The following is a 17,470-nucleotide window of genomic DNA, read 5'->3' on the forward strand; positions in this document are numbered from 1 at the left end:
GTCCTGTTGGTTCCAGACATGGTGCATCGGTACCGCTTGCCTTGCGGTAGCAGACAGAACAGTCTATGATTTGGGTGGCTGGAGTCTTTTACCATTTTTAGGGCCTTCCTCTACCACCTTCGTGTCGTCTGCAAACTTAATGATGGTGTTGGAATCATGAGCAGCCACGCAGTCGTGGGTGAACAAGGTGTACAGGAGGGGACTAAGCACACCCCTGAGGGGCTCCCATGTTGAGGGTCAGCGTGCGGATGTGTTGTTGCCTATCCTCACCACCTGGGGGCGTCCCTTCAGGAAGTCCAGGATCCAGTTGCAGAGAGAGGTGTTCAGTCCCAGGGTCCTTAGCTTAGTGATGAGCTTGGAGGGCACAATGGTGTTGAACGCTGAGCTGTAGTCAATGACCAGCATTCTCACGTCGGTGTTCTTTTTGTCCAAGTGGGAAAGGGCAGTGTGCAGTGCAATACAAATTAAGTCATCTGTTTGGGCGGTATGCGAATTGGAGGGGGTCCAGGGTGTCTGGGATGATAGTGTTGATGTGAGTCATGACCAGCCTTTTTAAAGCATTTCATGGCTACAGATGTGAGTGCTACGGAGCGATAATCATGTAGACAGGTTACCTTGGCGTTTGTGGTCACAGGGACTATGGTGGTCTGTTTGAAACGTAGGTATTGCAGACTGGGTCAGTGAGAGGTTGAAAATGTCAGTGAAGACACTTGCCAGCTGGTCAGCGCATGCTCTGAGTATGCGTCCTGATAATCCGTCTGGCCCTGTGGCCTTGTGAATGTTAACCTGTTTAAAGGTCTTATTCACATTGGCTACGGAGAGCTTGATCACATAGTTGTCCGGAAAAGCTTGTGCTCTCACGCATGGTTCAGTGTTGCTTACCTCGAAGCGAGCATAGAAGGGATTTAGCTCGTCTGGTAGGCTCGCGTCACTGGGCAGCTTGCGGCTGGGTTTCCCTTCGTAATCCGTGATAGTTTGCTAGCTCTGCCACATCCGACGAGCGTCAGAGCCGGTGTAGTAGGATTCGATTTTAGTCCTCTATTGATGCTTTAACCCGGACGCTTATAAGAAATCCCACTACACCCTACGACGAACCATCAAACAGGCAGCTCCTTGTAAGCGGCATCTCTAGCCTTTAGCTCTGTGCAGATGTTGCATGTCATCCATGGCTTTTGGTTGGGATACAGTGGGGAGAACAAGTATTTGATACACTGCCGATTTTGTAGGTTTTCCTACTTACAAAGCATGTAGAGGTCTGTAATTGTTATCATAGGTACACTTCAACTGTGAGAGACGGAATCTAAAACAAAAATCCAGAAAATCACATTTTATGATTTTTAAGTAATTAGTTTGCATTTTATTGCATGACATAAGTATTTGATACATCAGAAAAGCAGAACTTAAGATTTGGTACAGAAACCTTTGTTTGCAATTACAGAGATCATACGTTTCTTGTAGGTCTTGACCAGGTTTGCACACACTGCAGCAGGGATTTTGGCCCACTCCTCCATACAGACCTCTACATGCTTTGTAAGTAGGAAAACCTGCAAAATCGGCAGTGTATCAAATACTTGTTCTCCCCACTGTATGTCCGTACGGTCAATGTGGGGACGTTGTTGTCGATGCACTTATTAATGAAGCTGGTCACTGATGTGGTAAACTCCTCAATGCCATCGGATGAGGCCCGGAACATATTCCAGTCTGCGCTAGCGAAAGAGTCCTGTACCTTAGCATCCGCTTCATCAGACCACTTCCGTATTGAGCATGTCACTGGTACTTCCTGTTTGAGGTTTTGCTTGTAAGCAGGAATCTGGAGGATAGAGTTATGGTCAGATTTGTCAAATGGAGGGCGAGGGAGAACTTTATGAATTTCTGTGTGTGGCGTAAAGGTGATCTAGAGTTTTTTCGCTTCTAGTTGCACAGGTGACATGCTGGTAGAAAATTTTGAAATCACCGGCCACTAGGAGCGCCGCTTCTGGATGAGCATTTTCTTGTTTGCTTATGGTGGTGAATAGACGTAACAGCTAACAAAAATATAGATTAAAACTCTCTTGGTAAATAGTATGGTCTACAGTTGATGACGTATTCTAACTCAGGCGAGCAGAACCTTGAGACTTCCTCATAGCCGCGGGATGTAGGGGTGTTGAGGGTGCTGCAGCACTCCCTGATTTAGCTTCAAGATGTACTTTTTTAGGTGCATTTATCATGTAGTGTGCGTGGCTGGTGTTACGAGACTATCCTGGTGACTGACCAATTGGACATGGCCAGCACTGAGTATGCACACTAATAGGATTGTCAAATTAGATTAATATAATAGTTTGATTTAAGCGTTTAGCCTACATGCTGAGCAAGAACAATGATTTCCCTATAAATAATCTTGTTTACATGACACATCTGAAATCAGGCTACCTGATGTGATGTTAATAAATGCACAAAATTTTGGCCCACTCCTCCATACAGCACAAAAATAAATGCCAATCAAAATAAACGTTCTACCACAGCGACCATATTATTTTGGGGAAGCCTATTTGATTTAGGGTTTGGACATTCACTCTGGAAATACCTTCAGTCTCTACTGAGTTAGGTAAATCAGCTTTTAGTTTTCTTGTACTGTTCCACAAATAAATCATAAAAATGTTCTTACATTTTATGTTTTGGTTCCTCTAGGGTCAATTCAGAAAGTTGACTGAGGACCCTATTACTGATGAATGTGTTTGTTTTTTATGACCGTGTTTTTCTTTCTGCTTGCATTTTGTGATGTGTGTCGTTTCTGTCATTCAGGGCTCATCTGTAAACGAGACCTTGGACTCAGTATGACTCACTGATAAAATAAAGGTTAAATAAAAAGATAGGGCCAAGTAGTGGAATAGTGGTGAAAGGTTTTAATGGGTGAAGGGTTAGTTGGTAGGGCATTTTTTCTTCCCTTTTCATTTCACCAAGTGTAATGAATTCACACTCCAGAACAGTAGGCGGACACAGCTCACACAGTAGATGGCGGCATGCACCTCTAACGAATGTTTGCGGACCACCATAATACCATAGAATAAGAAGATTGACGTGAGGTGCTGACGTAAATGATAAAATGAAATGCAACATGGCGGATAGCAAGTTAAAGAAAACCACATTTGGACAAATGTAGCCAATATATCCGTAATATACTTCACTTTGAGAGTCGTTAAAAAATATATATTATATATAGCTAATGTGGTTAATTTTTGTATTATGCAATAGTTTAGCTACTCATGACTTCACATAATTGTTTGGTCATTAGCTAGCTGACATTTTTCGAATAGCTGGCTACAACGCTTACGTTAGCTAGCCACCAACAACAAGCCTGCATTTTTTTTCGCCGTAAGGACATGTGCTAGCTAGCTGGGAGGTGGACAAGTGTCGCTCCGATTAATTTATGGATTTCCAAGTTTTTACTTTGAGACGCCCGTTCTTTTTTTAATTAGACGGCTTCGTATGCTAGCTACTTTGGCTCAAAGGTTGCTGCTTAGTTTGGGGCTCGGGTGGAGTCTGTCAACGATAGCATTTTTTTGTGAGGTAACTAACTAGTTAGCCGGCTTTAGTTTGTGTTATTGACACAAACGACCAGAGAGCACAGTTGCAGAAAGGAACTAAGCCCTGCTACGTCGAAAAAAAGTTAACATGGATCCGAAGCGTGGATACAACAGAAGACATCAAAACAGCAGCGATTCGAGCAGTAACAGCCCGGGGTCGCCTGCCAGTCCTGCACCGGGAGTCAGCAAAGCAGCGGCGGGCAATTCATTTGCCAATGATGGAAGTTTTATGGAGATGTTCAAGAAAAAAATGGAGGAAGAGAAAAGGAAAAAAGAAATGGACCAAGATAAAAGTACTGCTGACGAAGGACAGTCGACACAGGAAAAGAAGACTCCAAGTGTGACCAGCTTTGTAAGGGGTTTGGCAGTTGTTAGCTAGAGATTGTAGCCAATGGAATGTCTCAATTAACAAATTACAAACATGATTTTGTTTTTTATCCACCACACACAGCTCACGTTAGTGAATAGTTACGTCACCACCATAGGGATACATTCACACGTGAAGAGGTGCACTGCAGTGTCACCAACGATTAACCTGAAATCCACATCAGGTCTAGACATTGGAAAGCATTCATTAGCTACTCAAGACTTCAGGGATGTTTCCCGTGATAACATAGGCATGTTCTGTGTTCTCTCGTCTTGTGTAGTCTCCATCATTGGCAGTCCACCCGCAAGGGCTCGTATAACGGTTTCAGTCTTCTATCCCCTAACCCAGGTGGGGAAGCGCAGAGGTGGCTCTAAATTGGCCCTCAAGACTGGCATGGTTGCGAAGAAACAGAAAGTGGATCCTGAGGTTCAATAAATATTTTTTTCCAGATTGTCTTCATGAAATACCACTTGTGTCCTCTAAGCCCTTGTCTAATTATTTATTGTTTTCCAGATGGAGGGCAAGGGGGATGGCTGGACAAAATACATGGCAGAGGTGAAAAAGTATAAAGCCCACCAGTGTGGCGATGATGACAAAACCAGGCCTCTGGTCAAATAGACTCTGGAGGACCTTTAGAAAGAACAATCAACAGGAATTGGGACAGCCATCAAACCTTCTGCCAGACTTTTTAGTCATTACAGCTGTATAATTTGTCACCTATTTAATATTTGTTAAATCTTGTTTTTCTCGTTTGCGTTTTGGGTTTAAATGAATGTCAGCTTGTGTGCTGTGTGGGGCAATAGTAGTTTGATGTAGAGTTAAAAAGGCTTTTGGGACTATTGGAGTACATTAATGGTCCTGCTTGATTATTTAAGGTTTATACTGTCAGGATTGTAGCTCCTGGATTAAGTCATGAGTTATTTTTTGAGTTCGGTTGAGATATGGCATTTGATGTCAGCTAAATCAAAGTTGAAATTATAAGCACCGCCCATTGACCTGTGTGTTGTGCCTTGGGTGTGTTGGCTTTGTCTGGACCCCTAACCCTAAAGAACCTCTGCTGTTTCAACCTCAGTCTGGAGGAAGCACAGAAAGTTGTGCAGCCTTGAGTGTTGATTCATTTGCCTTTTTGGGCTGCTTCAGATAAGCAACCGTCAGGCAGTTTCTCCTGTTTGTTACCCCTGTCAAATAAACTTTTGATTAATCAGACTCCATTCCTTTACTCCAGGTAGCATGGCAAAGTGTTTCTTGGCAATACTGACCATTTATGGATTTTAAGAGCCGATATTGAGACTTACTAAAAGTATATCCGAGTGGGAAGAACTAACTTTCCACTATGTGGATGTTACTGGCTTGTTTTCCATTTTTATAGGTTATGTCGTGTTGTAGCACTTCATAAAAGCGAGTGAAGGCACAAGACATGAGGGAACCGACTTACCCATGCTGATGACCATAGAAAGTCACCAATATACAATTTTGTTATAATCCTGCATAGTTCATGGCTTTTTGTTTTATTGAATTTGGTGGAGTTATGTACAGCAAGAAATACAGCTCCGGTCCCTAAACAAATTCAACAATGTTCGCATTAGTATGCTTTCTTACAGGTCTTGATAATAATTACACTGAAAAAGAAGCACCAAATAGACACACTAACCCAGGTATCAGAGAGGGTTACACAAACATATTTGCACACTGACCCTAAAGAATAGTGCATTCACACACACACACCAACAAGCAGACCACTCATTCATTATCCCTCCCTGACCACAGTGATAAAGGTCTGTTCTGTAAACATTGACAAAAACAAACTTGTCATTAAGCCTTACAATTTACAATATTAAAACCGATATCAAATTGCTGTTAAAATAAGTAACGCAGCCGGAAGATTATCGAGAGGGTCCAATTCCCCATTTCAGCCCCATCCTGCGTTTGGGCAGTTCATCTGTCAGTCATTCAAAGTAGTCCTAGTTCCTGATTTGTCCTGATAGCTGTCATATCATAGTGGATGTCCTCAGTGTTCCAAACAGGTGTGGTCAAAGAGACTTCCTCTTCACATCCCCTCCTTGGGTTTGATTGACATCTGGACAGGAAGAGTAGAGTTCTTGAAATATTGATAGGAAACAAAAACAAATATTTAAACACATAACACAAATAACAACCACTGACATGACTAAAGCGACAGGCATGCAACCCACCACCAAACAAGCACAGAGACTACGGAGGGACAGACAGGGAAGATGTCCCCAAGAAAGAAAGAAAACACCAGACATTTGAAGTGACAGCGGGTTGAGAGCAGAGAGCGGGGTCACAGGGAGGGACAGATTTTACCTGAGAAAGCGAGCTGTAAGTGAGGAGGCAGAGCAACCTGAGACCCTGACTGGAGACTCTTTATCAGATCTGAGGAGAGACAGGAGGACATGGGAGGGAGGAGACGACACACAGAGGAGAGTGTAGGTCAAGGGCATGGTGGGATAGGAAAGGCAGTGTAGACTAAACAAGAATGGGAGGCAAGACAAGAAAACAAGTTGAAAGGAAAAAAGATGAGCCAGGTCAAATAGTAAATGGATGTAAAAGCACAGGAGAGCAGTAGATTAATGGAAGAATGACATTTTAAAGAAGAGGCACAGAGGGAGAAGGGGAGAAATGAACCAAAGAAACGATATGTGAGAATGTCAGACAATGGAGAAAAACCTTGCATGCTTCCAGACACAGCATGGGGATTTAACACAATGGTCCAACAACATAAAATACACAAAAACAAACTCTACACACATACCAAGACATCAACATACACACAGACTAGATTAAAGCAACCCCATCTCAATCAACAGCTGTTCTACATTCATCAACTCCATTCACCAAATGTCATAATCCTTAACGGGAGGATACAGGGCATTCGGAAAGTATTCAGACCCCTTCACTTTTTCCACATTTTGTTAATTTACAGCCTTATTCTAAAATTGATTAAATTGTTTGCCTCCCCCCTCATCAATCTATACACAATACCCTATAATGACAAAGCAAGAACATGTTTTTAGATTTTTTGGCAAAAAAACAGTCATTTACATAAGTATTCAGACCCTGTTCTTTGTTGAAGCACCTTTGGCAGCGATTACAGCCTCGAGTCTTCTTGGGTATGACGATACAAGCTTGGCACACCTGTATTTGGGGAGTTTCTCCCATTGTTCTCTGCAGATCCTCTCAAACTCTGTCAGGTTGGATGGGGAGCGTCGCTGTACAGCTATTTTCAGGTCTCTCCAGAGATGTTCAATCGGGTTCAAGTCCGGGCTCTGGCTAAGCCACAAGGAAATTCAGAGACTTGTCCCGAAGCCACTCCTGCGTTGTCTTGGCTGTGTGCTTATGGTCGTTGTCCTGTTTGAAGGTGAACCGCCGCCCCAGTCTGAGGTCCTGAGCGCTCTCTGTACTTTGCTCTGTTCATCTTTCCCTCGATCCTGACTAGTCTCCCAGACCCTGCTGCTGAAAAACATCCCCACAGCATGATGCTGCCACCACCATGCTTCACTGTAGGGATGGTATTGGCCAGGTGATGAGCGGTGCCTGGTTTCCTCCAGATGTGACGCTTGGCATTCAGGCCAAAGAGTTCAATCTTGGTTTCAACAGACCAGAGAATCTTGTTTCTCATGGTCTGAGAGTCCTTTAGGTGCATTTTGGCAAACTCCAAGCGGGCTGTCATGTGCCTTTTACTGAGGAGCGGCTTCTGTCTGGGCACTCTACCATAAAGGCCTGATTGGTGGAGTGCTGCAGAGATGGTTGTCCTTCTGGAAGGTTTCTTTTTTCATTTTTTACATTATCAAAAATGTCTAAAAACCTGTTTTTGTCATTATGGGGTATTGTGTGTAGATTAATGAGAACAATAAATAATTTAATCAATTTTAGAATAAGGCAGTAACGTAACAAAATGTGGAAAAAGTGAAGGGGTCTGAATACTTACCAAAAGCACTGTACATTTTTCAGTTTTTCATGTTTCTGTGGCCTGGCTGTGTCACTCACTCTGGGTCAGGGAGAATGCTGAGCTGTTGCTGGCTGAGGAGCCACTGGCCCCGGTGCTGGAGCCGGCTGTGCCCCCTAATGGGGGCAGGTTTAAGAGTGAAGGGAACTGGAAGGGCAGGGAGACGGGAACCAGCCCCCCCAACATCCCAAAACCCAGTGGGAGAGACGGAGCAGAGCCAAGAAGGCTGCTGCTGGCTGAGGACACCTGAGGACAAAGGCATATAATTAAGCAATAAGGCCAGAGGGGGTGTGGTATATGGCCAATATACCACGGCTAAGGGCTGTTCTGGATACAGCCCTTAGCCATAGTATATTGGCAATATAACACAACCCCCTGAGGTGCCTTCTTGCTTTCATAAGCTGGTTACCAACGTAATTAGAGCAGCAAAAATTAATGTTTTGTGGTACTCGTGGTATACGGTCTGATATACCACGGCTTTCAGCCAATCAGCATTCAGGGCTTGAACCACCCAGTTTATAATTAGAACTACAGACCCAGACAAAATATAAACATACACATAGATCAAATACATAAATACACAGATAACACAAACCACACAGACGATAAACTCATTTTGAACATTTGCTGCACCATGACCTTGTCCCACCCATCTACCCTCTCCTACTTCTCACTTACCTGTGGCAATTGAGAAGAGACAGACTGTGTGGAGACAGATTTAATAGGCTTAGCCCCCTGAATGGTTCCACCTGCCGGCCTTTGTCGCTGATTGGTCGAGGTTGTGGTAGGGGAGGGACTGGATCCCGAATGCTTGCTGATGGATGAGGTGTTGGTAAGGCTGGTGTTGGCGCTGCTGCTGATGATCTGAAAGGGGGTCTTCTGCCCTCCTGGAGGGGTGTAGCTGCCCTGGACAAGTTTGGCTGGCCCTCCCGGAGCACCTGAGAAAGGTGGGCGGAACCCTGCTGGGCTTTTGGACGAGTACTGGTGTATACTGGAAGCTGCCTGAGGCCTGGGATTGGGGGAGGGTGAGGAGAAGGTGGTGGGCGTTAAGGGGTTGGGGAGGCGAGGGGTGAGTTTGATGATGGGTGAGGTGCTGCTGTGGGAGGACTTGGTGAGAGTGGCCTGCATGGGGGTGATGAAGTTGGACTGCTGCTGAGCTTGGGCTCCTGAGAGAGAGTGGGAAAAGGAGGGAGAGGGGGAGGAGAGGGGGGGGTCACCGCTGTTGGCTTTAGTATTATTGCTGCCAAAGCCCTTCTGATTGGGGGGCGGCCGTGGCTTAGGCTGGGAGTGAGAGCCGGGAGTGTTGGCTTTACTCAGGCCCATCCCAGCAGGCCTCTGAGTGCTCAGCACTGATTGTCTGTGAGCCTGAGCCAGGGCACCTCCACCCTTCATCGACCCCAACCCCTCGCTCCTCACTGAGGACAGAGAAGGGGAGACGGTGGGAGGCCGAGAGAGAGAGGAGGGGGAGGAGGTAGAGACGTAGAGAGGTGTGTTGGAACTGGGCGTGTTGATGGTGTTCTTCTTGTGCTTCTGGAGAAGAGGTGAGGCGTGGAGGGAGGACGGGGCGGTCTTGGGCCTATCAGGGGAGGGGGGGCTGTCCCCTTGGACCAGGCCCTTGGCTGCGTTGCTGAGGAGGGCCAGGGCCTGAGAGATGGAGTCCAGGGCGGGGGCGGTCAGCTCTTCATCCAGGGAGTCCAGCAGACAGATGGGCTCAGCGGGGGACTGGGAGGGCCGACAGGCCACTGGGGCTACAGGGGAGGGGGTCGCACCAACTGAGGGGGTGGATCTCTGGACCCAACCACCCTCCTGGAACACCAAACAACATAGGAGATAGAAAGAGCAAACAATTAGTGTGATGATCTAAATCTATTCAAACAACAATGGTATTGAAATGACAAGCATGCAAGTAATGCATCAGTAGACTGCAAAACACTAACCTTGGGTTTAGACTTGGGAGTGGGAACCATCTTTTTCTTTGCTCTGGATAACAGTGAAATCAAAAGGAAAATGAGTGCATAATTAAGAACACCAGTGTTAACCTTCACTTAAATATAGTGATTTTTTAAATAAGCAAAGTATATCAAAGTAATGACTCACGGATTGCCTGTGAGGTGACCATGGACCATGAGGCTCTCTTTGAATAGCATCCTGAGGAGGAGAAGAACATGGAGAGATGTGGTGAAATGCAAACTAGGTTAAATGGTCAAATGTTACACTTCAACATGCAAACACACACACACACTGACCTGGCCTGCATCCAGCCCTTGGGCCACAGTGGTTTCACCTCAGTATCCATGAAGACCTTGAGATAGTCCTCTGGAGACAGGGAGCTCTGGCCCTCCAGCTCATAGCAGCCCAGCTTCACCCTCACCAGGTTACACAGCAACATCCTACAGACCAACACACGTTTCACCAACTATGCATTACAATTTGTGCTCCACTGTTGGCGAATGATTTGTTCTTTTTACTGAGTCATGATTCGCTTTTCTGAGTGACTCGTTCATTTTAGTCATTCGTTTGACTTGCTGGCTGCATTTAATTCTACAGCAGGATTAATACGCACTCCTTCTGTGACTCCGGAGATGTGCTCCGACCAACAACTGTTCGTCATATGCGCGCAGGCAAAATAGATAATGCTGCAAGCAGCATAGAGAAGAAAAAATACAAGTTTAGAACTGATAATTGATTGCATGGTGCAAGAATGAACACTATGATGGACACAGCTTTTTAGAACCAAAAGATACACAGCTTCTGCTCAACGAACTCGAGAACGAATCGTTGTGAACTGCAAACGATATTGTGCTTATCACCCTCACACCAGTCAAGCAATGCATTCCGCCAAGAGTTTTTCACAATCTAGTCCGGTTGCGGCCACAACTAGACCTTGTTTCAAATGTACCAAGAAATAATTGTATTTGTATGTCTAGAAATCAACAAATATACATTGTTTCAATCACACTTTTACAAGTCTGTCACAAATGACAGCTCCAATAAGCCCCTTATGGTGAACGACCTATGAACGAGAGGCTTGTAGAATCATGACTATTTCGAGTTTTCAGTTTATCGTTCGCCTGGGGTCCTGCGTGCTCTGGGCATTACTGACTCAAATGAACGAAATGAGTCGAAAGATTCATTCATTTGACTGAACGAGTCGAAAAGCTCTGAGTCAGTAAAAAGAGCCGAACTTCCCATCACTACACTAAACCAAAAACACCTGTATAACATAATTGTATGACATTACATTCACAAATGAGAGCTCACCTGAGCTTCTCATCCCAGACAAACTTCTTGCGAGGTCCCATCACTCTCTTCCCAGGCTTCTCCTCATCCTCCTCTTCTGATCCGTTCTTCTCCCCCTCTTCTGACTGCTGCCTGTAAATACACAACCCAGAGAGAACACTGACGAGGCATGGAAAAATAGACAGCAAGGGACAAAAGGGTGAGGACAAAAGGGGAGGTAGGAGAGGAAATAAGAGGTGAACAGAACGCAGGAGAAGAAAGGAGCCAGAGGAGAAGGCCTTACTTGGCCACTTTGGCGATGCAGTCCATGTTGTATCTGGCGATCTGCTCTGGCATCACGCTGCACACAGCCAGCTTCAGCTTCAGTAGAGGGGAACGCAGACGGTCATCCTGGATGACAGCGGATGGAAAAGGTTCCAATCACACACACCAGATGACACTCACGCCACACACTCCGTTAACAAACATCATCTACAATTAGATAGAAGCCAAGAACAGGCATATGTGCACACACAAACATACACATAAAATGTCAAACATTTTAGTGCATACACACCTGGATATTGAGGCTGAGTTTCTTTAGGCGTTTGAGCAGAGCCTCCTTGTTGCAGGGCACAAAGGCCTCGAGATGGGAGTAGACTGAAGAGCGCACTGCTGCCGGCTGCTCCTGAACCTGCAACTCAATACTGACCAACACACAGAGGCAGAGGGTTAGACATTAAGATAAACACTGACTAACACATGCAGAGAGATGGTCAGGGGAGGAAAGACAGTTTGTACAGTTGTAAAGACACTCAGAACTAAGACTCACTCCAGTAGGATGTTGTTCATGTCCAGCGTGAAGAACTTTTTCCTGCCCTCTTGATCAAACTGATGAGAAGCCTGTTTGTTGGAGAATAATTTAAATTCAGAGATTCTATAAAACAAAATCAATTATGCTCAATGGACACTGAAATGTAATGCACCGTAATACAACTTTGCTTCTTTAGTTTAGATTACCTATATCACTGGATACAGTGAGGGAAAAAAGTATTTGATCCCCTGCTGATTTTGTACGTTTGCCCACTGACAAAGAAATGATCAGTCTATAATTTTAATGGTAGGTTTATTTGAACAGTGAGAGACAGAATAACATGTCAAACATGTTATAAATTGATTTGCATTTTAATGTGGGAAATAAGTATTTGACCCCCTCTCAATCAGAAAGATTTCTGGCTCCCAGGTGTCTTTTATACAGGTAACGAGCTGAGATTAGGAGCACACTCTTACAGGGAGTGCTTCTAATCTCAGCTTGTTACCTGTATAAAAGACACCTGTCCACAGACGCAATCAATCATTCAGATTCCAAACTCTCCACCATGGCCAAGACCAAAGAGCTCTCCAAGGATGTCAGGGACAAGATTGTAGACCTACACAAGGCTGGAATGGGCTACAAGACCATCGCCAAGCAGCTTGGTGAGAAGGAGACAACAGTTGGTGCGATTATTCGCAAATGGAAGAAACACAAAATAACTGTCAATCTCCCTCGGCCTGGGGCTCCATGCAAGATCTCACCTCGTGGAGTTGCAATGATCATGAGAACGGTGAGGAATCAGCCCAGAACTACACAGGAGGATCTTGTCAATGATCTCAAGGCAGCTGGGACCATAGTCACCAATAAAACAATTGGTAACACACTACGCCGTGAAGGACTGAAATCATGCAGCGCCCGCAAGGTCCCCCTGCTCAAGAAGTTTGCCAATGAACATCTGAATGATTCAGAGGAGAACTGGGTGAAACTGCTGTGGTCAGATGAGACCAAAATCGAGCTCTTTGGCATCAACTCAACTCGCCGTGTTTGGAGGAGGAGGAATGCTGCCTATGACCCCAAGAACACCATCCCCAACGTCAAACATGGAGGTGGAAAAATTATGCTTTGGGGGTGTTTTTCTGCTAAGGGGACAGGACAACTTCACCGCATCAAAGGGACGAGGATGAAAATGGGTCGTGGATGGGTATTCCAGCATGACAATGACCCAAAACACACAGCCAAGGCAACAAAGGAGTGGCTCAAGAAGAAGCACATTGTGGAGGGAGCTGAAGGTTCGAGTTGCCAAACATCAGCCTCGAAACCTTAATGACTTGGAGAAGATCTGCAAAGAGGAGTGGGACAAAATCCCTCCTGAGATGTGTGCAAACCTGGTGACCAACTACAAGAAACGTCTGACCTCTGACTGCCAACAAGGGTTTTGCCACCAAGTACTAAGTCATGTTTTGCAGAGGGGTCAAATACTTATTTCCCTCATTAAAATGCAAATCAATTTATAACATTTTTGACATTCGTTTTTCTGGATTTTGTTGTTGTTATTCTGTCTCTCACTGTTCAAATAAACCTACCATTAAAATTATAGACTGATCATGTCTTTGTCAGTGGGCAAACGTACAAAATCAGCAGGGGATCAGATACTTTTTTCCCTCACTGTAAATAAATCACCTGCCCTTTCACTCCTCCAAGCCTCACCTTATTGTCTAAGCCTCTCTTTGACTCCCTTCGTTCCAGTACCTCTCGCTCTTGGCCTCCTCTCCTCCCTGCCTCCACTCCTCCTCTCTCTACCTTTCTCTCCTCTTCCTGATATTCCTCTCTTGCCCTTTCCCTTCACCCTCACCGTTCTGTCAGAGAAAGAGTGGGAACTTGTTTTCCCCTCATCACCTCCCTCAAAGAACATCACTGCTCTCTTGTTGCCACAGCAACCTCTACTTCTCACTCCTACTTGTGCCCCTGAGAGAATGCCTGTGTTACTCTTGTCTCTTTATGGAAGGAAATATCGGAACGGTGACAATCATCACTTTCCATTTTTAAGGGGGAAAAAAATCAATGCATTCCATGTAATGTGCTTGAACGTTTTCAACGAGCAGCGAGGGCCTTCAGACCCTACAAATCAAACAAAGAAACTGACTGAAGACCTAAAATATCTCTAAATATGAAATATATCTGCAGCTGGATATGATTGAAGATGTCAGTCACTTACCACTCGGAGGTCCTCAATGCGCTTACTGAGAGGAGCAGGCAGTCCATTGGGCAGAGGAGGAGGGGGCAGGAGACCTCCTTGTGCCCCCTGGACCCTACCCTGGACCCTACCCGGAACACCATTCTCCCCCTGTGCAGGGCTGGAGGGCTGAGGAGAGTCCAGCAGCCCAAAGTCCAGGTCGCCCATCATGTCCTGCAGCATGTCATTGTTATTGGCCGAGCCCAGCAGTGACATCATGGCAGGGTCGTTGGCCAGGTCGGCCATGCTGATGTCATTGGTTTTAGGGTGGGTGTTGAGTAGGGCACTGTTGGCGTTGTGCTGGCCACGGGGCAGACAGGGGTTCTTTTTGCGGTTCTCCTCCTTCTCCCGTGTGAAGCGGCGGAGCATGGCGGCCAGATTCAGAGAGTCCTTCATCAACTTCTTCCTCTTCTTCTTCTCTGGCCGGTGGACATTCAGGCCAGACACTCTGGAAGATAACATAAGACCGTTGCGTTGATACATGGAGGTTGTTACAAGCCATAGACATATAGAATGAATATGAAGCACACGGCTCAAGTCAAAGTTGGGCAATAAGTTCATACATCAAATATGAGCTTATACATCAGATAACTTCAGACGTGGCACAACAGACGTATAACATTGCTCACCCTTGCTTTGGCATCCTGATCTTCCTGGGCTTCTTCTCATCCATGTTACTGCCATCTTGCTTTTTCCTTCGCTTCTTTATCACATGCTCCTCGCCATCTTTCAACTTCTACAGACAAGAGGAACAAAAACTGAGCTTGTCACATGATATAGAAATAGAGTTTAACGCTGAATAATATTTGTTCATATATTGAAAAGGCATGTGTGTGTGTAACCCACCTTGAAGTCCTCTCCCTCTGACTCAGAGGCTGCTCTGAACTGCAGGGTGCCAGTGTTGATGTAGAACCCTCCCAGCTTGGTGTTGAGGGAGGCTGGCACCAGCTCATCATACTGAGGGGGAGAGAGTAGGTAAGGGATAATCAACAAGGGACTATGCATTCTCTGGAAATAATAAACTACATGGAAGGTGTGTTCGACGACGCGCTAGCGGAGTGGAACTAACCTTCCATGGAGTTGCATTATTTTCCAAGTTCATTATCCCTTTTATACCATGGCTATAATTTTACAAAGTTACAGTTAGAAATGTGTTCAACATCCACTGAAGTAGCTAGCAAGTTTACTAGATATAGTAGCTACAGTAGTTGCCTTGGTAACCAAACAAACAGACTTGCTAGTTTAGCTAACCAAACAATCAGTCCTAGCTTGCCATTATGAAAATTGAATTCAACAATGGCAATAATGTTCTCAATTCGACTTTTGCTTTCAAATGCAGCTCAAACATAGAACATGTAAGAATGAACTATAGCCATTGAATTCTACCGTGCTGATATACTGTGCGTTATAGGGAAATAATGCACGCTCTAGAATGCCCTTCAGGCCAATCAGAAAAAACTATTCAACAATGCCATGGTATAACGGGTTACAAACAGCAGAGAAACTAATATGCAAGTATGGGGGAGAGGAATGCAATGTGTTAATGAAAAAGTATCTATGATACAGTGGCTAAGGGTAAAGTGCAAATATGTTCAAGCATATGTTGACACTTGTTTACATGAGTCTGAAGAGGGTACTTACAGCCTCAGAGTTATCAATGAATGGGTCAGTCTCATCGTAGCCAAAACCAATGTCGATGAGATCCTGCACCCTGTCCTTCCTCTTCTTTTTCCCTGTATTGCCCTGTGACTAGAGGAAACAAACGATTACAATTGATTAGGTGAGAATATACAATGCAAATGTAACTAATTAAATCTATGTGTAGGCCTATTTGTTTCCACCACAAAGTAAAGAGACCTACATATTTGCTCTCAAATTTCTTGGCGAGCGCCTCTACTTCTCTTCTCTCCTTCTCGTTGTCTGCAAAGGGGTAGTTGGGGTCCAGGTCTGGCGTCAGGCCTTTAGGAGGTCCTGGAGCAGGAGGCTTCTTCACCTTCAAGAGACAATCACGAATGTCAGAAAATTAGAGTTGGTAAAATGGGTTCAAATGTGGGTTTTTAGTAACTTATTATTTAATCTTACAGAAGTTGTACATCCAGCAAGATGGGAACTAGATGTGTCATTACCATATTATATGATTTATATAACGGTAATATAAACATGCATATCAAAATTAGAATGGTATAGCCTAAATGAAGTTGGCATGCTTACATCATATCTAAGAATACTGTAGCTACAGTTGGCCAACATCGCTCTTGTTGACAACAGCACCAAAGCCTCGAGAGCTTACTTCAAACAGCCTACGCGTTCACCGGCCCGGCCTGTGTTAACACTTGTAGCCTTGACTGATTTCACGACTTTACCTGAGTAGATTGAACCAGTTCACTGTAGTTGAATTCAGCAGATCCCCGTTCGCTGGGTTCGGGCAAGGAGAGGTTCAAGCGCACTGTTACACGTTTTGTTTCCGCTGAATCCCCGTCACCGGCTTTCACGTTACCGAATGGACTAGCACCCGTACCACCTTCTGGCCCGGTTGCTGCACTTCCACCCCCTCCATCTTCCCCCAAACTGATTTCGGCCTCATCTTCCCGGCGGCGTTTCTTGGACTCCGAAGGCGGTGCATTGTTGTTAAAGGAAGAGATTGTGACAAACGGTACTTTTCTCGGCTCGGCCATTTGATGCTGACCGTCACAGAGCCCCTCGCTACGAACACACAAGGGAGGGCGAGACTTCACTGAACTAACGTTACTGTAGCTTGCTATTTAAAATTGGGAATGTTCGACAACTAACGTTAGCTAGCTGGTAAGCTATGTCAACTAATAAAATGACTTAAACCACACAGTGGTATCTTCTGTACCTCCCAGGTTAGCTCCAGGGCCTTTAAATCACGATGAAGAGTAGTTATAATTGTTTCAATGAAATTGTTAGGTAGCTACCGCAAAGAGGCATCTGAAGTAGCCATCTTGACCATTATTATCATTATTCAGTGAGAGTAGTAACTGGGCGTGCGTATGAAAAGAAAGCGGAAGCAGAACAGTCAGGGAGCAGTCTTTGACCAATTATAGAGTGAGAACGCCCCTCAAGAACCGCCCACTTCGCATACTAGCGCGAATATGGAGAATCGATTGTTCCCTGGCTCTGGCACGCACGCGGGATGTTTTGACGAGGTTGCTTGGAACACTTTTCCCTGGACTGAAGGCACTGGAACAACGCACGACTACCTTTCATTAGAAAATATGCATTGTAACCAACAAATTCGAATGTTTTATATTGCTGTATGCATGATAAGCACTGGTCTTTATGTGCT

At 45.1% G+C, this 17,470-nt stretch overlaps 2 protein-coding genes across 5 annotated transcripts; one reads left to right on the forward strand and one right to left on the reverse strand.

Annotated features, from left to right (window-relative positions):
- The first annotated feature begins 3,071 nt into the window (after nt 1-3,071).
- On the forward strand, nt 3,072-5,136 carry LOC121551026 (telomerase RNA component interacting RNase). The gene is made up of 3 exons (XM_041863549.2): nt 3,072-3,915; nt 4,279-4,356; nt 4,444-5,136. Exons 1-3 carry the CDS (start codon nt 3,652-3,654, stop codon nt 4,546-4,548), a joined length of 447 nt encoding a protein of 148 aa, XP_041719483.1. The 5' UTR covers nt 3,072-3,651; the 3' UTR covers nt 4,549-5,136.
- A 113-nt stretch (nt 5,137-5,249) lies between these two features.
- LOC121551025 (ubinuclein-2) lies at nt 5,250-17,155 on the reverse strand. Of its 4 annotated transcripts, none has more exons than XM_041863546.2 (17): nt 16,527-17,155; nt 16,025-16,156; nt 15,805-15,912; nt 15,010-15,120; nt 14,793-14,899; nt 14,146-14,611; nt 11,949-12,019; nt 11,694-11,823; nt 11,421-11,527; nt 11,159-11,269; nt 10,144-10,287; nt 9,995-10,045; nt 9,835-9,877; nt 8,576-9,703; nt 7,939-8,143; nt 6,256-6,324; nt 5,250-6,007 (listed from the first exon to the last, which is right to left on the reverse strand). In XM_041863546.2, the coding sequence occupies exons 1-17, from the start codon at nt 16,836-16,838 to the stop codon at nt 5,961-5,963; spliced, it is 3,342 nt and encodes a 1,113-aa protein (XP_041719480.1). In that variant the 5' UTR covers nt 16,839-17,155; the 3' UTR covers nt 5,250-5,960. The 4 variants fall into 4 exon arrangements, 3 of the variants coding, with proteins under 3 accessions (XP_041719480.1, XP_041719479.1, XP_041719481.1); XM_041863545.2 differs by having other exon boundaries at nt 5,250-6,028; nt 16,527-17,154; XR_005997013.2 differs by having other exon boundaries at nt 6,001-6,028; nt 6,256-6,417.
- Nucleotides 17,156-17,470: the final 315 nt, after the last annotated feature.

The sequence above is a fragment of the Coregonus clupeaformis genome, unplaced genomic scaffold (assembly GCF_020615455.1).
Source record: "Coregonus clupeaformis isolate EN_2021a unplaced genomic scaffold, ASM2061545v1 scaf0010, whole genome shotgun sequence".
NCBI classification, from domain to species: domain Eukaryota; kingdom Metazoa; phylum Chordata; class Actinopteri; order Salmoniformes; family Salmonidae; genus Coregonus; species Coregonus clupeaformis.

Excerpts from the sequence above, each read along its gene's own strand:
- LOC121551026 (XM_041863549.2), top strand. The coding sequence starts at position 3,652 with ATGGATCCGAAGCGTGGATACAACAGAAGACATCAAAACAGCAGCGAT. Across the intron at positions 3,916-4,278 it reads CTCCAAGTGTGACCAGCTTT|GTGGGGAAGCGCAGAGGTGG; the intron begins GTAAGGGGTTTG and ends CCCCTAACCCAG. Across the intron at positions 4,357-4,443 it reads AACAGAAAGTGGATCCTGAG|ATGGAGGGCAAGGGGGATGG; the intron begins GTTCAATAAATA and ends ATTGTTTTCCAG.
- LOC121551025 (XM_041863545.2), bottom strand. The coding sequence starts at position 16,838 with ATGGCCGAGCCGAGAAAAGTACCGTTTGTCACAATCTCTTCCTTTAAC. Across the intron at positions 9,704-9,834 it reads CTCCCAAGTCTAAACCCAAG|GAGGGTGGTTGGGTCCAGAG; the intron begins GTTAGTGTTTTG and ends TTGGTGTTCCAG. Across the intron at positions 6,325-7,938 it reads AGCATTCTCCCTGACCCAGA|ATCTGATAAAGAGTCTCCAG; the intron begins GTGAGTGACACA and ends GTCTCTCCTCAG.